General features: G+C 43.6%; 3 protein-coding genes across 5 annotated transcripts; 1 reads left to right on the plus strand and 2 right to left on the minus strand.

The window, feature by feature from the left end:
* The first annotated feature begins 1,132 nt into the window (after nucleotides 1-1,132).
* Nucleotides 1,133-2,680, plus strand: LOC134087209 (transcription factor HES-5-like). Of its 3 annotated transcripts, none has more exons than XM_062540562.1 (3): nucleotides 1,133-1,207; nucleotides 1,324-1,444; nucleotides 1,565-2,680. In XM_062540562.1, the coding sequence occupies exons 2-3, from the start codon at nucleotides 1,376-1,378 to the stop codon at nucleotides 2,021-2,023; spliced, it is 528 nt and encodes a 175-aa protein (XP_062396546.1). In that variant the 5' UTR covers nucleotides 1,133-1,207; nucleotides 1,324-1,375; the 3' UTR covers nucleotides 2,024-2,680. The 3 variants fall into 3 exon arrangements, with proteins under 3 accessions (XP_062396546.1, XP_062396548.1, XP_062396545.1); XM_062540564.1 differs by having other exon boundaries at nucleotides 1,333-1,444; XM_062540561.1 differs by having other exon boundaries at nucleotides 1,364-1,444.
* An 879-nt stretch (nucleotides 2,681-3,559) lies between these two features.
* LOC134087210 (transcription factor HES-5-like) lies at nucleotides 3,560-4,469 on the minus strand. The gene is made up of 2 exons (XM_062540565.1): nucleotides 4,395-4,469; nucleotides 3,560-4,284 (listed from the first exon to the last, which is right to left on the minus strand). The coding sequence occupies exons 1-2, from the start codon at nucleotides 4,467-4,469 to the stop codon at nucleotides 3,826-3,828; spliced, it is 534 nt and encodes a 177-aa protein (XP_062396549.1). The 3' UTR covers nucleotides 3,560-3,825.
* A 1,843-nt stretch (nucleotides 4,470-6,312) lies between these two features.
* Nucleotides 6,313-10,326, minus strand: LOC134086991 (taste receptor type 1 member 1). The gene is made up of 7 exons (XM_062540188.1): nucleotides 10,274-10,326; nucleotides 10,025-10,141; nucleotides 9,560-9,845; nucleotides 8,527-9,288; nucleotides 8,112-8,321; nucleotides 7,625-7,745; nucleotides 6,313-7,238 (listed from the first exon to the last, which is right to left on the minus strand). Exons 1-7 carry the CDS (start codon nucleotides 10,324-10,326, stop codon nucleotides 6,313-6,315), a joined length of 2,475 nt encoding a protein of 824 aa, XP_062396172.1.
* Nucleotides 10,327-11,353: the final 1,027 nt, after the last annotated feature.

The following is an 11,353-nucleotide window of genomic DNA, read 5'->3' on the forward strand; positions in this document are numbered from 1 at the left end:
CAAATGCCATCATAAATTAATCACATAGAAAACGTATTAATAAAAGAAGGTCGAAGACGTAGTAGGCCTATAAGCCTGTTATATAACTTCTTTAGCCTGGGAAACGAGATGTTGACCTAAATGACACCTTCCCTTACAGAATAACTAGCCTATTCCGACTGCCCAAACTGCAGTTTTTTTTAAGTAGGCCTAGGCTATCAAAACAATTTTGGAGGAATAGCCTAATGGAGGAGTTATTTTTTGTAAGGGTTAAAAGCCATTCCATCGCAACAGCAAAGAAATGTTGAAACACTGACTGACTGAGGAATTGATAAAATAGTGGTAGGACAGCCAGGCTATTCTGTCTTGTGTAGGCAGGCTAGGTTAACGTTGCTTACCTCATCCGCAGAGAATCGGCATGCGCCCAGATTTGTAAATTCAACGTCGAACACGCCTCATTAGTGCTCACTTGGAAATGCTTTTAATGTGCGTGTGCCACTTGGACAAGGAAGGAAGACGGTGCAATATTCGGTTGTAAACTACTGAGCTGAAGGCAAGTCGCGTGTCTTCCTAACACCTCATGTGTGAGAGTCTTTGTACCAGAGGATGTTCAAAGGCCAACGTATTTTCTCAGGCTATTTTGATGTGTCCATGTGTCCTCGCACCTTCCCACTAAATAGGTGTGAACGCGAGTCTGGCTTTCAAGATGACATTGCCCACGTGCCATAAACCACGAGATAGATGTCAAGTCTTGTTAACAGTTAGATGTTTCATTGTACATAATATGCTTTATTCTGCAACTCTTGGTGTCAAACTCTTGGTTTCACAAATCCATTTATATTATTTATTTGTAGCCTAGGCCAACTTGTACTGAAATAATTACCACGTATTTGGTTGACTGTGCAAGATAGAAATCAGATGTATGTGTGTGTGTGTGTGTGTGTGTGTGTGTGTGTGTGTGTGTGTGTGTGTGTGTGTGTTTCTCTGAAAAGTACATTCTGCTTGGATGCATTCTCACCAGTAAGTGTACAAAAGGTCAGATTGCTGGACCGTAAGGCAGTAGGCCTGCATAGTAGGCCTATGTTACATGCAAGTGCCTTAAAACAAAGTTTTCACAAGACCAGGTGTGAACGCTCAATTCTCATGGAATTACAGGTGGCCAAAATTGGTGATACCTTGGGAAACTTTCTCCTGGATTGCACGACTTCAGGCCACCTAACCATAAAAGGTATGTCTCCCTTTGTTGTAACCAGCCAGCCCACTGGCGTGAGAGTGTGGGAAAAGAAGCTCGGCACAAGCCAAATGTCTTTGTAATGGTAATGAAAACCTATAAATACTGTGGAGTTCCTTTAGAGAGCTCCCATTTCTCACACTGCCATCACAGAGAACAGAAGACATGGCGCCCTACACTGCTGCTCTTCCTGCCTATCACAATCTGGATATTTCAGAAAAGAACAGATTCAAAGTAAGTTTTCTCCACCAGCAGAGAGTGTACTATATTGTGTTGTGTGGTTGTATTTAGTGCAAAATGAAGTTTTACTTGTTTACATAGTTCTGACCTGTTTTCTATTATTATTTTCCTCAGTTAAGGAAACCCTTAGTGGAGAAGATGCGCAGAGATCGCATCAACACCTGCATCGAGCAGCTCAAGTCCCTGCTGGAGAAGGAGGTCCAGAGCCAGGACCCAAACGCTAAGCTGGAGAAGGCCGACATCCTGGAGATGACGGTCAGCTTCCTGAGGCGGCAGCGGCAGCTCGGGCCTGTCCAGAGCCAGAGGGACTATAAGGAGGGCTACTCCCAGTGCTGGAGGGAGTCCGTGCAGTTCCTCAACGCCAGCTCCAGCAGAGGAGCGCCTCTCAGGGAACACCACAGCCCTCAGAGAGCCCCCCAGGACCTCTCCTCTTCATCCTACTCATCCTCATCGTCATCCTCTTCATCCTCCTCCTTCCTGTCCGTCTCGTCTCCTGTCATCTCCAAACAGAGCTCAGTCAGCGTCATCCACCATGCTGGGAGCAAGAGGCCTGTTTGGAGGCCGTGGCAGTAATGCCCACAGACACTAATACGACTAAACCTGAGGGATGTTGTGTGTCCCTCAAAAGTGTTGGAGAAGTTTTATTTCCGCTCATCTAATTGGTTAGTTTCTCATCATATTGATGGACAATTACTCTGATGTCCTTATGTTGTTTGTAAGTGAAATATTTATTTAGCCATATTTATTAAGTGAAGGACTCCTTCCATTCTTTAAATTGCTCTTAAAGTAGTGTCTATGTACATGTTTAACATTTTCTAATGTCCATTGAGAATTTCATCTTGTGTTCAAATGGTTGTTGATGGTTGTTTTGTATAATGTCTGCATGTTTTCACGACTCCAGTGGAGTTTACTGTGTACTTATCAGATATATGAATTGTTATTGCAGGGCTCTTTCTGAGAATATTTCTCTTTGTATTGAAATTTCCTTTTGTCTGAGCAGCTATAGCTGTGTATTTGGCTCTTTACACATTGGCCAAACTTACCTGCACATTAGGCTTAACACCCCTGGTGAATCTGTAGTGAGCAGCTGCCAGTGCCTGAGTTAGAAATGTCCAATTCAGTCTTCAGTTGAGTTTGACACTCCTGATTGTGGGACCAACTGTTTTTGTTCTGTAGGCCATATCTATTGTTTGAATCTAGATTTGGTTTTATTATGTGATGTATACCTGAAGCTCTTATTTGTCATGTTTCTTGTATTAATAAACATTATTCTTTTAAATAATGGGTTTGTGTAAGGATGTCTATTGTTATGTAGGAATATGCTGTCCAATCTTAAAACGAGAAACACATTTTGAACAACCTAAGGTTTTGTAATTAACTAATGTGTAGATTTGCCAGATTAGATGTGTAGATTTGCAACACTTAGCCTACATTAGAGTTACACATCTCAGTGTTTGATCAATTTGTAAGAAAGGCAAGTCTGCTGTAAACTACAAACTCTATAGCTAAATAATTGTCAACTATCAGCTTGTTTGTTAGCTACACAACTATTCCATGGATGTACAGTATGAGAACTCCTCTATTCCTATTCAAGTGGTCAATGCTTTGGCTTAGAGACTAATCTTAACATATGAGAACAGTGTTGCATTCCAGTGTGGGATAGTGTCAATAATTAAGTACACATATTTGAATCATGTTGAAGTTATTTGTTTTTAATAATTAATCACCTCCGTGTTTCAGGTGATAATTTTGCTTTCACAGAAATGCACGGGATTGACATACAATGTAATCCAATTAATCAACTGTTTTAATCAACAAAACAGTACCATTGCACTGGCATGTACAATAATTTGATTGTACTTTACAGTTTACAGTAAATCCGTCATATAACATGATTATGGTGAATGCTGTTCACATTAGAATAAAGAGGGGCACAATCACATGTACCACAATTTGTGTACATATCACATACATACACTTTTGATTTGAACATATGGTAAAGGCCTATTCAAAAATGAGAAATCTTCTCAAAATACATGCCAATACTATACCAATTTGTAGATAAGAAAAGTATACAATGAACTCCACAGGAGTCAAAAATATGCAGACATTGGAAAACAATGCTACCTCTACAAGATAAGCTGATTGTTGATTAGATGTTAGAATCACTGAAAAATCTACAGCTTTAACTAGGATCTGAATTATCTTGGATACACAAGACTCCTCTGAACAAAACAAAGAATCTTTCTGTAACATTTGTCCATCAATATGATGAGAAACTTTAACAAATTAGATTGGTGGAAATAAAACTTCTCCAACACTTTTGAGGGACACACAACATCCCTCAGGTTTAGTCGTATTAGTGTCTGTGGGCATTACTGCCACGGCCTCCAAACAGGCCTCTTGCTCCCAGCATGGTGGATGACGCTGACTGAGCTCTGTTTGGAGATGACAGGAGACGAGACGGACAGGAAGGAGGAGGATGAAGAGGATGAGGATGAGGATGAGTAGGATGAAGAGGACAGGTCCTGGGGGGCTCTCTGAGGGCTGTGGTGTTCCCTGAGAGGCGCTCCTCTGCTGGAGCTGGCGTTGAGGAACTGCACGGACTCCCTCCAGCACTGGGAGTAGCCCTCCTTATAGTCCCTCTGGCTCTGGACAGGCCCGAGCTGCCGCTGCCGCCTCAGGAAGCTGACCGTCATCTCCAGGATGTCGGCCTTCTCCAGCTTAGCGTTTGGGTCCTGGCTCTGGACCTCCTTCTCCAGCAGGGACTTGAGCTGCTCGATGCAGGTGTTGATGCGATCTCTGCGCATCTTCTCCACTAAGGGTTTCCTTAACTGAGGAAAAGAAGTACACATTTTGATTAGATACTGCAGCAAGACTGAAAAAAATAACTAAGAAGTGTGATTCGCAAATCTTAAATTGAAGGCTTCTGAAGCAAACTTACTTTTATTCTGTCCTTGTCAGAGAAGCTCAGGCTGTCATATGTAGGTATGGAGAGAGAGGCTGTGTAGGGTGCCATGTCTTCTGTGAGCAGACCTGTTCTCTCTTTGGCTGTCGAGTGAGAAGTGGGATCCCTCTCTGAAGGAGGTCCGTATTTATAGCCCATCATTACCATTACAAAGCCATGTGGCCTGTCCTGGACTAGGTTTCCCACACTCTGACACCAGTGGGTTGAATCAATATTCCAGGGCGGGGGTGGAGTGGGGAGGGGGGCGGTTGGAGGAGGATGGACCAGAAATCAATACTGTTATGGTCAACCGCCTACTTGGTTCAATAATGAGAGAGTTCCCAAGATCACAGCAGGGACAGTGAGACCGGCATCTTCACCTGACTTTTCCAATACCTGCTAGTTTGATTTATACATTTCTTTAAAGATATATTAGATAGACTATATTATATATCGTATAATGAGAGCAATATCTCATTGTATTGAAAACGGAATATAATCTCATTTGTAATACAGAAACAAAACATCCATCTTTGTTATCTGTCATATATTTGTGCTTGCTGTTGTTGTTTTGTAAAACAGTTTGATTTTATTGTGTTTTCTTTTATAACTCTCTGACATAGAGCTGTTGTGCTGTACTTTTTTTCTTGCCCTCTCTAAAAAGCGCTTGTTCACCAGCAGCACAGATGTTCTTTTGGGGGTAATGTTGATTAAACACAATTCTCCAGCCGCTCCTCCCAGGGCACACGCCCGTTGTCCCTCCCCTCGGAGAATATTAGGCGGTGAATAGAGGGTCAGTGTGGGAAACGCATCCGCCGACCAACTCACACGTTCCCGAGTCAATGGAGTTGACCTCCCCGACAACAAAAGCCCCTTTTATCGGCTTCACTGGCTCCCACTCTTGATTATGTGTGTGTGTGTGTGTGTGTGTGTGTGTGTGTGTGTGTGAGAGAGAGGGTGTGGAGGGGGGAAGGAGTTTAGATGAAAAGAGAGAAAGGGGGAGAGGGAGGAGTTGGGATGGTGTTTTGAAGACCATTACTGATGAATGTCATGTTACATGCATTTTTATTGGAATAACAACTATACACATAACTATGCGTATTATTGGTTACCTTCTAAATGTATTTGTTTATTGTGCACATTACACCGCAAAACAGGAAAAAACCCAAAGAAACAACAACAGGATTTTGGACATCTGTTTGGAGCTGAGTGAGAGCTACATTTTGCCAGCTGCTTCATTAAACCCCTTTCTCAGGTTTGCCTATTATTAAAAACATGGGCACACATGCCCGGGCAAATGCCGCCTTAAAACCTAACCCACGCCAGCAAACTGCTTTCAGGCCTGCCCACATAACTGCCACCTTTTCTTCCACACAAGAGGGCATATGCCCAACAGACTTAGGAGAAAAGACATTCACACAGCCAGCTGCTTCTCAGGGTTGTGTTTCATTTTCTGTCTTTGCAACAGATAGAGCTTGTTTTGACCAAATGTATTATGCTCTTGCTAATCAAGCAGGTTTAGATAATCCCTCTTTGTGACCCAGTTTAAAACTTTATAACTGAATGATCAACAGCACCAGCATTTTAGGCTGTACCCATTCACCATGTGAAGACTTTAATGTGTTCATTTAGCCTAAGGAAAGAAAAAATGACCTATACAAAAGCCATAAAATGTTTGAATACACAGTCTTTGAACAATGTTGCAGCTGCCTCAAGGTGCTATTTTTCATCTGACCACTGGGGTGCACTATAACACAAATGTAAAAGGCTTAGTAATCTTTTCAGTAAGGATAGAGTACATACATTTGACTAAGTATAGTTTTATGTTGTTCATAAAAATATTATATAACTACATCACCAAAATTCATTAAAATATGTTGTGTCACTTCTTTATTGGTTTGCCAAATCTGCTTTGTCACTGTTGAGTCATAGTGTACATTTGAATACAGTTTTGGAAATGGGCAGTGGTGTTCATTTGTGGCTTGATTAAAATAATGTATGCCTTGGGCAGGAAATAGCCACCTAGGATCCCTAGCACGCTCACGAGTATAACACCCACGTGCATAGCCATGGCATAGATTTCTCTGTTGATGCTGTAGAAGGTGAGGAAGGACACCCAGGACACCATGTACATCATCAGGCAGAAGGTCACACACTTGGCCTCGTTGTAATTGGCTGGCAGGTCTTTGCCCATGTAGCTAAGGCAGAAACAGAGGACACTGAGTATAATTACATAGACGAGCTCTGCGAAGGCCCCAGCAGACATGGTTTTACTGCACTCCTCTACGGTCTTGTCAAAGTAGAAGTCGTGGTCGTGGCTGGGGAGCGGAGGATCCAGGATGATGCGCAGCATGGATATGAGAAGCTCCGAGGCAGAGACCATGGCGATGACCGCCTCAGGGCCGTGGTTCTTGGACCAGGTCTCGTAGGAGCGGGGCAGCTTGGAGGACCACTTGAAGATGCAGACCACCTGGAGGGCTCGGACGGCCATGCAGGACAGGCAGACGGTGATGCCGCAGACGAACAGCGGCTGCTTGAGCAGGCAGCCGAGCTCGCCCGGGTGGCCGAAGTGGCACAGGGCGCTGGACGCGGCGGCCGTGAGCGACAGCAGCATCACCAGGCACATCTTGCCCCCGGCCGACTTGACCACGGGCGTGCCCAGGTGCAGCAGGAAGACCAGGGCCGTGCCCAGCGTGAGCAGCAAGGTGACGGCCAGCAGCAGGAGCAGGGCGATGCCCAGAGGGTGCTCCCACGGCAGGTACACCACCGTCCGCGCCAGGCACACCTCACTCTTCGCCACCGACCACTCATCCAACTCACAGTCCTGGCAGTTGGTCGCACCTGGGGACGCAGTCAGAAATACTCTTACACTTACACTTGATCAAAGGTCAAAGGTCATTCATATGACAGGTGTGGATATTCATATACAGCACAGCATGTTAATACACATGATATGCCATGATCTGGCTATTTAGCAGCCTTTATTACTCATCAACACAAATATACCACAATCAGAATCAGAATCAAACACTTCAAACAAATAAAACATGAAAGAATAATAAAAAAACAGACTTTTCTGTTTGTCCAGTAGAGTATCATAGTTAATGCACAGAAGACATAGTGTTCCATGTGATATTGGATCCATGGGATAACCAAATATGATCCTACTGAGCAGGAAGCGGACAGACTGAAAGAGATTCATCAGGCCACCAGGGGCATTTGCCTACCAGTTCTGTTGAGGAAAGTGCCAGCGGGACATGCCATGCAGTCAAAGCAGCACTTATGCTGTCCGGTCAGTAGCTTCCGGTGGCCCACGGGACATTCAGGGGAGCACAACGACGTGGGCACCTGAGAAGGATTATGTGTTAGATATATTAGTGCAAACCTTTGCACTGAGGATGGTCTGAATAGGACAGAAAACGTTTTGCACGCACTTTTTGGGTAGCACATTTTCTTACAATAAAAACTTCTTTTTTTTTTCATCGGCTATAGTGGTGTGTGAGTTCCGTTCCTTTTGACTGTTAGATATATCAGTCAAATCCAGTCAAATCCAGTATGATATAGGCTACTAGTTAATGTACATGCAGTAATTTACTATTACACAAAAGGCTAAGGACCAAAACTCAACATTTGCAAATGGCAGACTACAAACATTTTTATAGCGACAAGATTGAAGCAATTGTGGACTGAGATTAAACATCTAAGAATACACACCGTCCCACTGATCCTCCACGGTATCTGGGTTGAATCGATCCACAGAGCAGGTGGCTCTGGGCTGTAGTCCCCAACCACATGCAATGTCCACTGCGCCCCGACCCAGACCCAGGTCACAATGTCATAGCCGGTAGGGGGGTCACCGTTCTCATCAAAGTACACCGATGTGTTCCTGACAGAGAACCTGACAGTTCTCAGCATTTTCCAAACCTGTCAAATTCAGCAGAAAACATTAAATACGATATCAGTCACCTAGAATTCCTAGGTGGCTATATCAGGTGTCACATTGATGAAATGAACGAAATTAACCAAAACTCTCACTGAATCATCTCACTCCTAGTATGTGTGGTCCTGGTTTGAAATCTGAAATTCAAAATACCCAAAACAACCAACCGTCTTTGAAGCATTGACTGACCTCCCACGGGTCTACGTCTGTGTGTTGGCATCCACCTGTGTCACACCCAAGGGTCTTGTGCAGGGCGTGTGCTATGGCGTACACGGCTTTGTACACGTTAAAGGACGAGATGATGTCGTAACTCAGCAACGGGTAGTTCTGAGACGCCATGGTCAGGAGGTTTGTGTTCTGCAGACAGCTGGCACTCAGGGTCTCCTCCTTGGCATTCAAACCTCGGCTTTTGTTGAGCATGAAAAGAGACCGCTCTTCGAAATCACTGAAACCAGACAGGGGTGAGTATTTCACGGACACACCCAGGACAGTCCCGATGGACTGGATGCCGGGTATGCCCGACACTAACGTCGCCACGGACCAGTCCTCGGTTCCTATCCACACTTTGTCCGTGACGTTCTGTTCGATGACGAAGGGGAAGAAGCCGCTCACTTTACTCTTGCTGGAGAAAACCACTATGGTGTTCACTTTTGACTTGATGATGTTTTGGACTATTTTTCTCATGGTTGCTTTGGTGTCCTCGCTGTAGCCTGGTATGACCCCCTGGTACGCGACACAGATCCCGTAATCTGAGGCCTGCTCTGATAAACTCTGCATGCCCTGTAGGCCGTACTCATTGTCACTGCCAAGAAGAGCCACCCAGGTCCAGTTGAATTTGACCAGAATCTGTATCATCGCGTTCACCTGGTTTTTGTCACTGGGTATGGTGCGGAAGAATGCAGGGTACAGAACTTTGTTGCTCAACATTTCATTTGAAGCTTCATAAGAGATCTGGAAAAGGAGATTATAATAATAATATTACAAAACAATAATAATATAATAATGATGAAGATTGAAATGAATAATAATAATAATAGTAATATAATTATGATGGAGCTTGAAATAGATTATGGAAGAAGACATTAGTCATAAAGTTGGAGGACTTGGCATAAAGAATGAACACATTCATAAAATGTTTCAAAAAGGAAAAAAAGCGTCAATGCATCAGCTGCACACACAGGTCACACTTCAGCAGTCTCAGTAGAACATTCCAGAGCCTCACCTGTGGCACCAGGTAGGCCCCCAGCGCTGCGGCCGGAGTGAAGCTGTAGCTGCTGCTGTCGGGGCCGACCACGGCCACCGCCCTCTGTCCAGCCTGCGTCCCGTTGGACTGCTGCGTCAGGAGGTCCAGCGTGGCTAGCGTGCTGGCCGGCCGGGAGCATGTGTCATAGGTCTGGTACCCTAATGTGACTCCTGGCAGGAGGTTGGGGCTCGTGCTGTTGTTGATCTCCTCCACAGCAAATCTCATGGCCTGCAGTAAGTGGTAGCCATGTTTGTTTGAACGCCCTCTAAAATGACAATTTTGCAAATGGTAAGTGACAGCATCATAAAAAGTAAAAAACAGTACAAGTACAATTTTGAAAACTTAAAAATCTAGTTCTTCTGTCAGAGGACAACAGACAGAGGGAGCAATCAAAAGTCCATTTCTAACAGCATATCAAATCACTGACCCTACGAAAGAACTCACTCTTTGCAATCTCCCAGATAGGGCTGACCGGAGACGTCCACGTCCGTATTATGGAGCGGAAACAAGCCAGAGATGTAGTAGTCTCCCACCAGCTGAAGACCCTCACCACCCACTAGGCTACAGAGGGACAGCAAGAGGGTCAGGGGGATCAGCAGAGGAAGCAGGAGCATCACTGGAGCCATGTTCTCATTTGTGTGTCTCAAGGGAGGCACCTTAAGGGAATTTATGCTCCCCCAGGGGGATTCACACCTGCTTATCTTACTCTCCACACAGATGAGTGTGAATCCATTTGCATCATACATCTCAGCGAGATACATTTGCATGGGCCTATTTGTTTGTCTAACCACATGGTTTACCTTTTAGAGGAGAGAACTGAGTAAACTAAATAGCCCTTGTTAAAAAGGCTATCTTCTGCACATCTGCATCGGTGTGGGTGTTGAAAAGAAATCCTTAGAATGGGAAGCTATTATCTCTTCAAAAAAGAAACCTGCCTGTCAAATGACTTTTTTGGAATAAAATGAATGAATAAAATAAATCATGTTATAAAACTTTGTTCAAGTCCAACAACAAATGTCATACACTTTCTCTATTTTTCAGTGCTTTCACTACCAATTATATTCCATGAACAGACTTGTTAAAAGACTGGTAATTGATACTATCATGTCAGAGATAGTATCAACCTCACCTCAGGCCATCTGCTAACCAAATAGTGTCATTTGAGACCCCTTGTTATTTGGGTTTGTGTTTTATTACTGCATGTGCGATCACCACATGTCACAGCTTTTCTAACCACCAAAGCCTATTTGCCTGATTGTGCCTCCATTTCAGAGGCTTTCAAGGAAACAAGAGGCCACAATTTACTCTCCTAAGCCTGTCCAAAAGAAGATAGATGCAAATATCATGTGTTGTGTAATTATATGATCGTGACAAACCGGACGGTTCTAAATAAATCACCACAATTCTTCTTTCCAAAGCCCACTGGAAGGGTATGGTGATGGATGGAAATTTCATGTGTTCTGTGTTAGTTAGTAATCATGAAAAACACACATATTTCCCCATTATTCAATGGTGTTTGTGGGGTTCAGAATATTTAATTTAAATATTTATATGATTGGTCTTTGTTTTACAAATGTTATTTTTAAATTTAGAAGTGGATGTTTTTTTTATTTAACACAGCTCAAAACTAATCAATTAAATATTTATCATAAGTTTTCTTGTAATCTGAAATGTAACACTTTTTCTGTATTTGAAATGTGAGGACAATCAGAAAAAAAAGACTTGGACATCATTATCTCTCATTGGCAGACAAACAGAGTCAGAGGCCCATGT

This window comes from Sardina pilchardus, chromosome 7, assembly GCF_963854185.1.
Source record: "Sardina pilchardus chromosome 7, fSarPil1.1, whole genome shotgun sequence".
Taxonomy (NCBI): Eukaryota; Metazoa; Chordata; class Actinopteri; order Clupeiformes; family Clupeidae; genus Sardina; species Sardina pilchardus.

What these genes read in the sequence shown, in the direction of transcription:
- LOC134087209 (XM_062540562.1), top strand. Translation starts at nt 1,376, where the DNA reads ATGGCGCCCTACACTGCTGCTCTTCCTGCCTATCACAATCTGGATATT. An exon ending in CAGAAAAGAACAGATTCAAA is followed by an intron (nt 1,445 to 1,564) that starts GTAAGTTTTCTC and finishes TATTTTCCTCAG; the next exon opens with TTAAGGAAACCCTTAGTGGA.
- LOC134087210 (XM_062540565.1), bottom strand. Translation starts at nt 4,469, where the DNA reads ATGGCACCCTACACAGCCTCTCTCTCCATACCTACATATGACAGCCTG. An exon ending in CTGACAAGGACAGAATAAAA is followed by an intron (nt 4,285 to 4,394) that starts GTAAGTTTGCTT and finishes TCTTTTCCTCAG; the next exon opens with TTAAGGAAACCCTTAGTGGA.
- LOC134086991 (XM_062540188.1), bottom strand. Translation starts at nt 10,326, where the DNA reads ATGTATGATGCAAATGGATTCACACTCATCTGTGTGGAGAGTAAGATA. An exon ending in GGGCCTACCTGGTGCCACAG is followed by an intron (nt 9,289 to 9,559) that starts GTGAGGCTCTGG and finishes CTCCTTTTCCAG; the next exon opens with ATCTCTTATGAAGCTTCAAA. An exon ending in CACTTTCCTCAACAGAACTG is followed by an intron (nt 7,239 to 7,624) that starts GTAGGCAAATGC and finishes CTGCGTCCCCAG; the next exon opens with GTGCGACCAACTGCCAGGAC.